The following is a 12,813-nucleotide window of genomic DNA, read 5'->3' on the forward strand; positions in this document are numbered from 1 at the left end:
TCTCTCTCTCTCATACTCTCTTTCTCCCCCCCCCCCCTCTCTCTCTCTCTCTCTCTCTCTCTCTCTCTCTCTCTCATACTCTCTTTCTCTCCCCCCCCCTCTCTCTCTCTCTCTCTCTCTCTCTCTCTCTCTCTCTCTCTCTCTCTCTCTCATACTCTCTTTCTCCCCCCCCCCCCTCTCTCTCTCTCTCTCTCTCTCTCTCTCTCTCTCTCTCTCTCTCTCTCTCTCTCTCTCTCATACTCTCTTTCTCTCTCTCTCTCTCTCTCTCTCTCTCTCTCCTCTCTCTCTCTCTCTCTCTCTCTCTCATACTCTCTTTCTCCCCCCCCCCCCCCTCTCTCTCTCTCTCTCTCTCTCTCTCTCTCTCATACTCTCTTTCTCTCCCCCCCCTCTCTCTCTCTCTCTCTCTCTCTCTCTCTCTCTCTCTCTCTCTCATACTCTCTTTCTCTCCCCCCCCCCCCTCTCTCTCTCTCTCTCTCTCTCTCTCTCTCTCTCTCTCTCTCTCTCATACTCTCTTTCTCTCTCTCTCTCTCTCTCTCTCTCTCTCTCTCTCTCTCTCTCTCTCATATTAATTCCCAATCTTGTGTATTCCAATTCAATCAGTTTCCTTTTCCCCCCAAAAAAACGAATGAAAACCTGGGATCAACTGGGATATTGAGGGGGAGGGGGAGAAAGGGAGGGAAGGGAGGGGGAGGATTCGTAAACCTAAGAGGGGTGGGGGAAGGGAAGGGGGGCTTCGAACCCATCTCCTCCCCGTATGTAAACCCCATTGTGAGGTTGTCGCAGCCATGGACACCTGTCTGTCTGCCTCTTCTGATGGGGGAGGGGAGGGGGTGATGATGGGGAGGGAGGATGATGGGGAGGGGGATGATGGGGAGAGGGTGATGATGATGGGGAGGGGGTGATGATGATGGGGAGGGGGTTGATGATGGAGGAGGGAGGGGGAGGGGGAGGCGTTGTTGTTGGCGGCTGGGGTTGTGAGGTGGGGGGGGGACAGATTGGGAGGGGTTGGGGGGTTTGACGGAGAGGGAGGGGAGCAGGTGGGAAGGGGAGGGGGAAAGGGGGAGGAGGGAAGGGGGAAGGGTATATTTTTTCAGTCTGTCAGGCTCCAATACGAAATAGCGTGGGGGAGGGGGGAAGTGGGAGGGGGAGGGGAGGGGGGATGGGGAGGGGAGGGGAGGGGAGGGGAAGGGAGGGGGAGGGGGAAGGGAGGGGGAGGGGAGGGGGAGGGGGGTAGAAGTAAAGCCTTTTGAAGCTGAAATGGAGGAGTTAAAATCCATGTGGATTGGCCATGGGAGAGGGGCCGTGTGTGTATATATATATATATATGGTAGAGGATGTGTGGATCAGGTGTTTGCTTTGAAGAATGTATGTGAGAAATACTTAGAAAAGCAAATGGATTTGTATGTAGCATTTATGGATCTGGAGAAGGCATATGATAGAGTTGATAGAGATGCTCTGTGGAAGGTATTAAGAATATATGGTGTGGGAGGCAAGTTGTTAGAAGCAGTGAAAAGTTTTTATCGAGGATGTAAGGCATGTGTACGTGTAGGAAGAGAGGAAAGTGATTGGTTCTCAGTGAATGTAGGTTTGCGGCAGGGGTGTGTGATGTCTCCATGGTTGTTTAATTTGTTTATGGATGGGGTTGTAAAGGAGGTAAATGCAAGAGTCCTGGAAAGAGGGGCAAGTATGAAGTCTGTTGGGGATGAGAGAGCTTGGGAAGTGAGTCAATTGTTGTTCGCTGATGATACAGCGCTGGTGGCTGATTCATGTGAGAAACTGCAGAAGCTGGTGACTGAGTTTGGTAAAGTGTGTGGAAGAAGAAAGTTAAGAGTAAATGTGAATAAGAGCAAGGTTATTAGGTACAGTAGGGGTGAGGGTCAAGTCAATTGGGAGGTGAGTTTGAATGGAGAAAAACTGGAGGAAGTGAAGTGTTTTAGATATCTGGGAGTGGATCTGTCAGCGGATGGAACCATGGAAGCGGAAGTGGATCATAGGGTGGGGGAGGGGGCGAAAATTTTGGGAGCCTTGAAAAATGTGTGGAAGTCGAGAACATTATCCCGGAAAGCAAAAATGGGTATGTTTGAAGGAATAGTAGTTCCAACAATGTTGTATGGTTGCGAGGCGTGGGCTGTGGATAGAGTTGTGCGCAGGAGGATGGATGTGCTGGAAATGAGATGTTTGAGGAAAATGTGTGGTGTGAGGTGGTTTGATCGAGTAAGTAACGTAAGGGTAAGAGAGATGTGTGGAAATAAAAAGAGCGTGGTTGAGAGAGCAGAAGAGGGTGTTTTGAAATGGTTTGGGCACATGGAGAGAATGAGTGAGGAAAGATTGACCAAGAGGATATATGTGTCGGAGGTGGAGGGAACGAGGAGAAGAGGGAGACCAAATTGGAGGTGGAAAGATGGAGTGAAAAGGATTTTGTGTGATCGGGGCCTGAACATGCAGGAGGGTGAAAGGAGGGCAAGGAATAGAGTGAATTGGAGCGATGTGGTATACAGGGGTTGACGTGCTGTCAGTGGATTGAATCAAGGCATGTGAAGCGTCTGGGGTAAACCATGGAAAGCTGTGTAGGTATGTATATTTGCGTGTGTGGACGTGTGTATGTACATGTGTATGGGGGGGGGGGGGGGGGGGGGTTGGGCCATTTCTTTCGTCTGTTTCCTTGCGCTACCTCGCAAACGCGGGAGACAGCGACAAAGTATAAAAAAAAAAAAAAAAAAAAAAAAAATATATATATATATATATATATATATATATATATATATATATATATATATATATATATTATAAAAAAGGGGGGTTTTGAGAAGGCAGGGTATCACGAGAGAGAGAGAGAGAGAGAGAGAGAGAGAGAGAGAGAGAGAGAGAGAGAGAGAGGAACATAGACCCCCCCTTCTTGCGACACACACACACACACACACACACACATACCTTCCACCTTCAGCCACCAATGCTCCACCTTCAGCCACCATTACTCCACCTTCAGCCACCATGCTCCACCTTCAGCCACCATTACTCCACCTTCAGCCACCATTACTCCACCTTCAGCCACCATTACTCCACCTTCAGCCACCATTACTCCACCTTCAGCCACCATTACTCCACCTTCAGCCACCATTACTCCACCTTCAGCCACCATTACTCCACCTTCAGCCACCATTACTCCACCTTCAGCCACCATTACTCCACCTTCAGCCACCATTACTCCACCTTCAGCCACCATTACTCCACCTTCAGCCACCATTACTCCACCTTCAGCCACCAATGCTCCACCTTCAGCCACCATTACTCCACCTTCAGCCACCATTACTCCACCTTCAGCCACCAATACTCCACCTTCAGCCACCAATGCTCCACCTTCAGCCACCATTACTCCACCTTCAGCCACCATTACTCCACCTTCAGCCACCATTACTCCACCTTCACAAATTCTCTCTCCTTTAAACAGACGTACCTGGGGGGGGGGGGCATGATTAACGGGAAGAACTAACAGGTAACAGAAGCCAGCCAACAGGAAGGCCTCAAAGGAACCAGAGCCAACAGGCAACAGAAGCCAGCCAACAGGCAACAGAAGCCAGCCAACAGGAAGGGCTCAAAGGAACCAGGGCCAACAGGCAACAGAAAAGGCACTCAAGCAACAGAGAACCCCCCCCCCCCCCAGGGCAACAGAAATTGAGCAACAGGTCGTGTTTCAATTCACCATACGTCCCCTTCACACACACACAAACAAACAAACAAACAAGTAAACAACCCTTGTTTCCATGACTTGTGGTCATCAATTATGGTCCAGTCAAACCCAGCTGAGGGGCCAAGGGGGGGCCCTCTTTCGCTGAGGGGCAGGAGGGGGGCCCCCTTTCGCTGAGGGGTAGGAAGGGGGGCCCTTTCGCTGAAGGGCAGGGAGGGGGAGCCCCCTTTCGCTGAGGGGCAGGGGGGCCCTATTTCGCTAAGGGGTAGGGGGGCGCCCCTTTCGCTGAGGGGCAGGGCAGGGGGGCCCCTTTTCGCTGAGGGGCAGGGCAGGGGGCCCGTTTTCGCTGAGGGGCAAGGAAAGGGGGCCCCCTTTCGATGAGGGGCAGGGAGAGGGGGGCCCCCTTTCGCTGAGGTGTAGGAAGGGGGGGCCCCCTTTTCTTTCTGAACCCCCCCTTGACGCCATCCATTGTAAGGGCTTGGCTCCAGTTTAACCAATACTTTTGCACAAGACACCTTTGCCCCGCCCCCCACCCAAAAGTGGGTTGAAATGGTGTAGTAGCCCCGCCCCGCCCCTTCTACACCCTAGCCAGCCCACTGGAGTCCTACACTCACGTGTGTCTGTTTCTAGTAAACAAATTTGGTTACCTCAATAATAACCCCCCCTGAAGTTTGCCTCTATCTAAACAAATAAACAAAATAAATAAAAATAGATGGTAGCAGCTCAACTTTCTACGTCTGTGCCTCTCCATAGCCATTAGGGAAATGTCAATAAATAGAATGTTTTAAATAACCAAACTTAACTATATTCATAATAATTTCTTTACCCCTTACTATCCAACATAGCCTGGGCCCCTCACCCCATCACCATGATCCTCGCCCCATCACCATGCCTTCCCATCACTCGAGGGAAGTAACCAGGAGGTAATTACGAAGGGACAAACGAGCAAACGAGGGGATGCGATTGTAAACACGTGTGCTTCAATATCAGGTCAGTAAATAAGAGAGTAAATAAGGGTAGTAAATAAGGGAGACTAGGTAGTAAATAAGGGAAAAACTGGTAGTAAAAAGAGACTGGGGATAAATAAGGGAGACTGGTAGTAAAAAAAGGGGGACTGGGTAGTTTAAAAAAGGAGACTGGGGATAAATAAGGGGGGTCTACAGAGATGGGGGAGGGAATGGGGGGGGGATAAGAGTGAGGACAAGAGAGGGGAAATGGTCAATAAAGAGGGGTAAATGAGGGGTTTGTAAATGTATACAAAACCCATGCATGTGTAAACAACACTTCATCAAATTGAACAGTTGTATCCTGTAAACACCAACACACACACACACACACACACACCCAAAACACACACACACCCCACAAAAAACACACACACACACACACAAAAAAAAACACCACATACACACACAACACACACACACACAAAACACAAAAACACACGCACAACCACACCCACACACACACACACACACACACACAACCACACAACACACACACACAACCAAAAACCCCACACACGCACACACACACACATCCCCACACACACACAAAACTAACACACAACACCACAAAATAACACAACATACACACAAAAACACACACCATACGGGACACACCCCACAGCCCTTACACACACAAACACCACACCACACACAAAAATACCCCTAAAAACCAGGGGGCCCTCGTGACCAAGGGGGAAAACCGGAATTCCCAGTGACCTTTAGCCAATTCCCTCTTTCCCCAAAAATTTCCCCATTTCGGGGGAGGGGCCCATCTACCCGTAGATCGTACATGGCACAGTCGCCCCCTAAAAATGGAAAGTAGAAAACCTTGAAGCTTTCTACGGGAGGCAAAAAGGTAACTAAAAGTGCGAAAGGTAGACTGGAAGTGCGAAAAGGAAAATTTAAAAATACAAAAATTTAAAAGGGAATGCGAAACGCAGATTGGAAGTGCGAATGGTTGACTGGAAGTGCGAAAAGGTGGGAGGGGAAAAGTGGGGAAAGGTAGACTGGGGGTGCAAAAGGGTAACGGGGAAGGGCAAAAAAGGTAGACTGGAACGTACAAAAAGGTAAAAGGAAGGCAAAAGGGTTTAGAAAAAGAGTGCCACAGGTAGTTGAGAGTGCAAAAGGGGTAGCCCGGGGAATGCAAAAAGGGTAGATTGGAAGTGCGAAAGGTAGACTGGAAATGCGAAAGGTAGACTAGAAAGTGCGAAAGGTAGGAATTTTTTTGGAAGTGCAAAAAGGTAGATTAGAAGTGCGAAAAGTAGACTGGAAGTGCGAAAAAGGAGTTTAAAGTGCAAAAGGGTAAAAGGAAGTGCGAAAAGGTAGACTGCAAGTCAAAAAGGTTTTTAAGAGGTCCCAAAAAGGTTTTAAACTGGGAGTGCGAAAGGAAAGGCCCTGGAAGGGGCGAAAGAATATGAACTCCCGCTGAAAAGAAGTCAATTATATCGAAGTTTCGACCGGTTTCTTTAATTAAAAAAAAAAAAAAATTGGACATTACGCACACACACACAACAAAACACACACACCCACACATACACACCCCGGGGAGCAACGGGTGAAGATGGCTGGTCACCCATCACCTAACATCGCGTAATGGGAGAGAATGGGGATGGGTAAGCAAGACCCATCACCACCACAAAACCCCCCCCTAAACCCCCCTACAACACCCCCTTTCCCCTCACACAACCATCAATATACACACAATTCTCCCACCAAAAACCCCACCCCCCCCCCCCCCTTCCCCTCTCAAAACCCTTGAAGTCACAATGTGCGAAGTGTAATGTGGAATGTTTACGCGTTTCAGAGAGAGAGAGAGAGAGAGAGAGAGAGAAGATTTGGGCAAGGCCCAAATCGCCCCCCTTTAAAAGGGGGGTTTTTTCCCAGTTTGTAAAATTAATGGGTTTTTTCCTGGCTAGAATGAATAGAGGGAAACGCCCCCATCAAAGCTTTTTTTGGATTAATTACGAAGGGGAAGCCTACGTACGCGCACTGGGCATCAACATTGTCTTTTAAACACTGGCGAAATGTATTTATTTATATATTTCCGTTATTAATATCTCTCCAGCGATTATACTCTTGTCCTACTGTCCTAAATTATACGAGACAATATATACGAGGTGATGAATTAAGTTTTAAATTAAATAAAAACTATATATTTAATGTAATAAAATAAATAGGTATGTTCCAATACTTTGTTTTAGGTGATGTGAGCGCAAGAGGCACCGGGATGGCGAACACTCCCAGCGAACGTTCCAGCACGCGACCGTTTCCGAGAGAGATGGCGGGAAAACTCGTCTTTTTTTTTATCGAGTGTTCCAACACGACGACAAAAGTCTTCTATAAAAAAAATAAACGTTATCACAAACTTCTTTTATGACAGCGAGACCCGTGATCGAACCCGGGTGTCTTGAAAACAGAAGAAAAAAAAGAGAGAACCCAGTGCACCAGGTTGGTGTGTTCGCTAGCAAATATCACACCACACGCGGCGGAGTGGCGCGCGGTCTGGTCGTATGAGTCAGTAAAATGCTCCCTGATTCTGAGACACCGGGGCGCCATCTTTGACCGGAAACGTGCACCACGTGACACATTCTCAGGCTGGGTTGTCTCTGGTGGAATATATACGTTCTCCTCCACCTGTAGTCTAATATACGTTGGCTCCTTCCACTTCCACCACCCTCACCCAGGGTATGACCCGTGTGGGACATTGCCAACGCCCGTATCCTACAGTGGAGAACACTAAACTCTGGCGATCATTCACTAGCTCCAATGGTCGACAACGCCTCCTCTCCAGTAGAAGATCCACGAGACCCGGTATCCACTTCTAACAACCATTCACTAACTCCTATGCTCAACAACGCCTCCTCTCCAGTAGAAGCTCCACGAGACCCCCGGCATTCCTTTCTAACAACCATTCACTAACTCCTCGACAACGCCTCCTCTTCAGTAGAAGCTCCACGAGACCCAAGCATCCACTTAAGTCCCACATGGATATCCTACATCAACACACCTCACATCTACCGTAAAAAAACCACTATAGAATATCTATATCACCTCACACATCCCATCTCGCCACCAATTCTAAACCTCATGCCAGTCCAAAAACAGAATTCAGACATTAGACTTAACCTAAGACAATTTTTTCTTTGTAAAATAACATTAAACAAAAAAAAAAAAAACACCACACATTATCATATCCCACACAGACACACACACACACACACACACACACATATTCCTGACCCAATCACAGACAAGTTAGTCCAATCCAGAAGCCAATCAGAGCAGAGAAACTTAAAAATAAAACCTTGAAATGTCCTTAATATCGATCAATATTAATCCCCCCCCCCTCCCATGTAGGTCTACGCCAAGATGGCTTCCTGCTAACTCTTTGAGAAAGGAGGGGGTGAAAAAGAGGGGCCCTGGCCAACCGTCCCGCCATTTTCTAACCATTCTCTCTCTCTCTCTCTCTCTCTCTCTCTCTCTCTCTCTCTCTCTCTCTCTCTCTCTCTCTCTCTCTCTCCATGTCACGATTCTATTATCCAACTTTCAAACTCGCACACATGCCCCCCCCAAAAAAAAATATTCCCCTTAGTTGGCCCTTAAATAAATCGGCCGAGGTACCAACAGAAAACGAGGAAGACCAATCGACCCCCTCCCCCCATTCTCCCTTTACCTCAAAACCTTTCCCTAACTCACAATACAAATTTCAATAGACATTCCAATTTCAATACACATTCCTAAGAATTTATCTTTTATCGCCATTCAAAATAAAATAAAATAAATATCAACACCTGTATTTATGTTATTTGAACTGTAGTCTACTGTAATCTAGTATTTAAATTTTCAAACTCATCCATCCCCCTCCGCACAACTCTATCTATAGCCCACGCCTCGCAACCATACAACATTGTTGGAACCACTATTCCTTCAAACATACCCATTTTTGCTTTCCGAGATAATGTTCTCGACTTCCACACATTTTTCAGTGCTCCCAGAACTTTCGTCCCCTCCCCCACCCTATGATTTACTTCTGCTTCCATGGTTCCATCCGCTGCCAGATCCACTCCCAGATATTTAAAACACTTCACGTCCTCCAGTTTTTCTCCTTTCAAACTTACCTTCCAATTGACTTGTCCCTCAACCCTACTGTACCTAATAGCCTTGCTCTTACTCACATTTACTCTCAGCTTTCTTCTTTCACACACTTTACCAAACTCAGTCACCAGCTTCTGCAGTTTCTTACATGAATCAGCCACCAGCGCTGTATCATCAGCGAACAACTGACTCACTTCCCAAGCTCTCTCATCAACAACAGACTGCATACTTGCCCCTCTTTCCAAAACTCTTGCATTCACCTCCCTAACAACCCCATCCATAAGCAAATTAAACAACCATGGAGACATCACACACCCCTGCCGCAAACCAACATTCACTGAGAACCAATCACTTTCCTCTCTTCCTACACGTACACATGCCTTACATCCTCGATAAAAACTTTTCACTGCTTCTAACAACTTTCCTCCCACACCATATATTCTTAATACCTTCCACAGAGCCTCTCTATCAACTCTATCATATGCCTTCTCCAGATCCATAAATGCTACATACAAATCCATTTGCTTTTCTAAGTATTTCTCACATACATTCTTCAAAGCAAACACCTGATCCACACATCCTCTACCACTTCTGAAACCACACTGCTCTTCCCCAATCTGATGCTCTGTACACGCCTTCACCCTCTCAATCAATACCCTCCCATATAATTTACCAGGAATACTCAACAAACTTATACCTCTGTAATTTGAGCACTCACTTTTATCCCCTTTGCCTTTGTACAATGGCACTATGCACGCATTCCGCCAATCCTCAGGCACCTCACCATGAATCATACATACATTAAATAACCTTACCAACCAGTCAACAATACAGTCACCCCCTTTTTTTAATAAATTCCACTGCAATACCATCCAAACCCGCTGCCTTGCCGGCTTTCACATTCCGCATAGCTTTTACTACCTCTTCTCTGTTTACCAAATCATTCTCTCTAACCCTCTCACTTTGCACACCACATCGACCAAAATACCCTACATATGCCACTCTATCATCAAACACATTCAACAAACCTTCAAAATACCCACTCCATCTCCTCACATCACCACTACTTGTTATCACCTCCCCATTTGCCCCCTTCACTGAAGTTCCCATTTGTTCCCTTATCTTACGCACTTTATTTACCTCCTTCCAAAGCATCTTTTTATTCTCCCTAAAATTTAATGATACTCTCTCACCCCAACTCCCATTTGCCCTCTTTTTCACCTCTTGCACCTTTCTCTTGGCCTCCTGCCTCTTCCTTTTATACATCTCCCAGTCATTTGCATTATTTCCCTGCAAAAATCGTCCAAATGCCTCTCTCTTCTCTTTCACTAATAATCTTACTTCTTCATCCCACCACTCACTACCCTTTCTAATCTGCCCACCTCCCACGCTTCTCATGCCACAAGCATCTTTTGCGCATGCCATCACTGCTTCCCTAAATACATCCCATTCCTCCCCCACTTCCCTTACGTCCTTTGCTCTCACCTTTTTCCATTCTGTACTCAGTCTCCTCTGGTACTTCCTCACACAAGTCTCCTTCCCAAGCTCACTTACTCTCACCACTCTCTTCACCCCAACATTCTCTCTTCTTTTCTGAAAACCTCTACGTTTGGCTTTTGTGCTATCTCTAATTACTCCCAACTCTTCATTCATCCCTTTCCTTCAGCTCCAACCCCATGTGGTAGATGGATAGCACTTTAATCCCACAATACTATGCTTGAGTAAAAACCCTTCCCCAAAAAGGGCTATAGTCTTGATCTTAAACCCGCAACTTCCACCCGTATCTAACACTGACTTACCTAGTGAGTCTAACACTGATTTACCTAGAAAATCTAACAATGACTTACCTAGTGAATCTAAGTGACTTATCTAGTGAGTCTAACAGTGACTTAACTAGTGAGTCTAACACTGACTTACCTAGTGAGTCTAACACTGACTTACCTAGTGAGTCTAACACTGACTTACCTAGAAAATCTAACAATGACTTACCTAGTGAATCTAAGTGACTTATCTAGTGAGTCTAACAGTGACTTAACTAGTGAGTCTAACACTGACTTACCTAGTGAGTCTAACACTGACTTACCTAGTGAGTCTAACACTGACTTAACTAGTGAGTCTAACACTGACTTACCTAGTGAGTCTAACACTGACTTACCTAGTGAGTCTAACACTGACTTAACTAGTGAGTCTAACACTGACTTACCTAGTGAGTCTAACACTGACTTACCTACTGAGTCTAACACTGACTTACCTAGAAAATCTAACAATGACTTACCTAGTGAATCTAAGTGACTTATCTAGTGAGTCTAACACTGACTTACCTAGTGAGTCTAACACTGACTTACCTAGTGAGTCTAACACTGACTTACCTAGAAAATCTAACAATGACTTACCTAGTGAATCTAAGTGACTTATCTAGTGAGTCTAACACTGACTTAACTAGTGAGTCTAACACTGACTTACCTAGTGAGTCTAACACTGACTTACCTAGAAAATCTAACAATGACTTACCTAGTGAATCTAAGTGACTTATCTAGTGAGTCTAACACTGACTTAATTAGTGAGTCTAACAGCGACTTAACTAGTGAGTCTAACAGTGACTTAACTAGTGAGTGTGAGTGACTTAACCAGTGAGTGTGAGTGACTTAACCAATGAATCTTGAGTGCCTTACCTTATTAGTGAGTCTGAGTGACTTATAAGTGAGTGACTTACCTTACAGTTCAACATGGGATGGGAGGAAGGGGACTTACCGTTTCAATACACTTGTGTGAGGGAGAGATGAAGTCCAAGCCTCTGTTTCCTTTGCCCCGGAAACATTCTTGTATATTATTGATAAAAATTCGTCGGACCGACTTCATGCTGTAGACGCAGAGGGCGCTGGACTGCGCGGGGCGGGGCGACCCTTCCCCTTCGGCGGGATCGGAGGGCGAGAAGACAGCGAAGAGGACGTCATCGTTGGTCTGGATGCCCAACTGAGTGGCTAAGTCCGTGCCAGGCTTGCCGACGAAAGAGCCGGGGCCCAGGTTGTAGCGTTTTCCCCTGCGAGCCCTTTGCATTCGTTTGGGGACCCGGTGTAGGGTAGTGGGCCAGTCGTTCTGGCGACGCGGACGAGTTTGCTGATGTAGGGCGAGCCCGCGTTCGTATCCTCCATCTGACGCGTGAGGAAGTAGCTGAATTTCTCGGAGCCGAAGCCATAGACGTAGGTGATGGGGTACCTCTCTCTAGCCAGGGATTTAAAAACGGTTCTTGTGTGGTGTCACGTCGTCACGGCGTGTCAAAAAAAAGGGGGGTCGTCTTCGGGGGACGGGGCCCCGCGGGGCCTTTCCCCCTGTAGAGGGACTTCCCCGTTAGTCCCCCGTGTAGGGGGACGTGCTCCGGGCGGGTTGGGCGGGCCGGGCGGGATGAAGGCGACCGTGGACGCGGACGCGTTGTTGGCTACGATGGCCTCGCTCACGTTGCGCGTGTGCGCCGTGATGTCCCCCAGGTCCCGCACCTGGCACGAGCCTTGCCGCACCGTGCCGCAGACGATGAGCCGCGAGCGGGTGTAGTCGATGACCAACACCTTGTTATAGTTGGGCGTGGCCTTCATGGCGCGCACGCTCCGCCCTTTTCAGTCCGGCGGGGGCACTCGATGAGTCGTTGCCGGGCCCGTCAACCCCCTGCGGCGGCAGGGGTTTGGGTCCAGCTGGTACAGCCGGTTCACGCCCCCCGTGTACACGGTGCCCGTGTTCTTGTCCACCGTCAGGTGCGTGAAATGGGTGGTCCCGAACCGTTTACGGAAGAGGGAGTCCCTGCCTTCCCCTCCGCCCGCCGATCCCTCGCTCCCTCCGTCTGCGCCTCCTGCAGCTGCAGCGCCTCTCCCCCTCCGTTACCTCCCCACCACCTCTCCGCTACCTCCGCCTCCTCCTCCTCCTCCGCCTGCGCCTCCTCCACCGCCTCCCCCCCCTGGCCCTTTCGACAACCCGCAGTAGGGCAGAAGGAGCGAGCCGCGCCATCGGACCCGCGGCGCCCCACGCCCTCCAGGG

At 48.0% G+C, this 12,813-nt stretch overlaps 1 protein-coding gene across 1 annotated transcript in view; it reads right to left on the bottom strand.

Moving 5' to 3' along the window:
• Nucleotides 1-12,581, bottom strand: part of PlexA (plexin A) — a gene marked incomplete at its 5' end in the record, with an annotated part of 62,469 nt that extends 49,888 nt beyond the window's left edge. The window contains 2 exon segments of the mRNA XM_071662241.1: nt 11,539-11,832; nt 11,835-12,581. Of these exon segments, the coding sequence (XP_071518342.1) occupies nt 11,539-11,832; nt 11,835-12,581 (1,041 nt within the window).
• Nucleotides 12,582-12,813: the final 232 nt, after the last annotated feature.

The sequence above is a fragment of the Panulirus ornatus genome, chromosome 5, assembly GCF_036320965.1.
Source record: "Panulirus ornatus isolate Po-2019 chromosome 5, ASM3632096v1, whole genome shotgun sequence".
Taxonomy (NCBI): domain Eukaryota; kingdom Metazoa; phylum Arthropoda; class Malacostraca; order Decapoda; family Palinuridae; genus Panulirus; species Panulirus ornatus.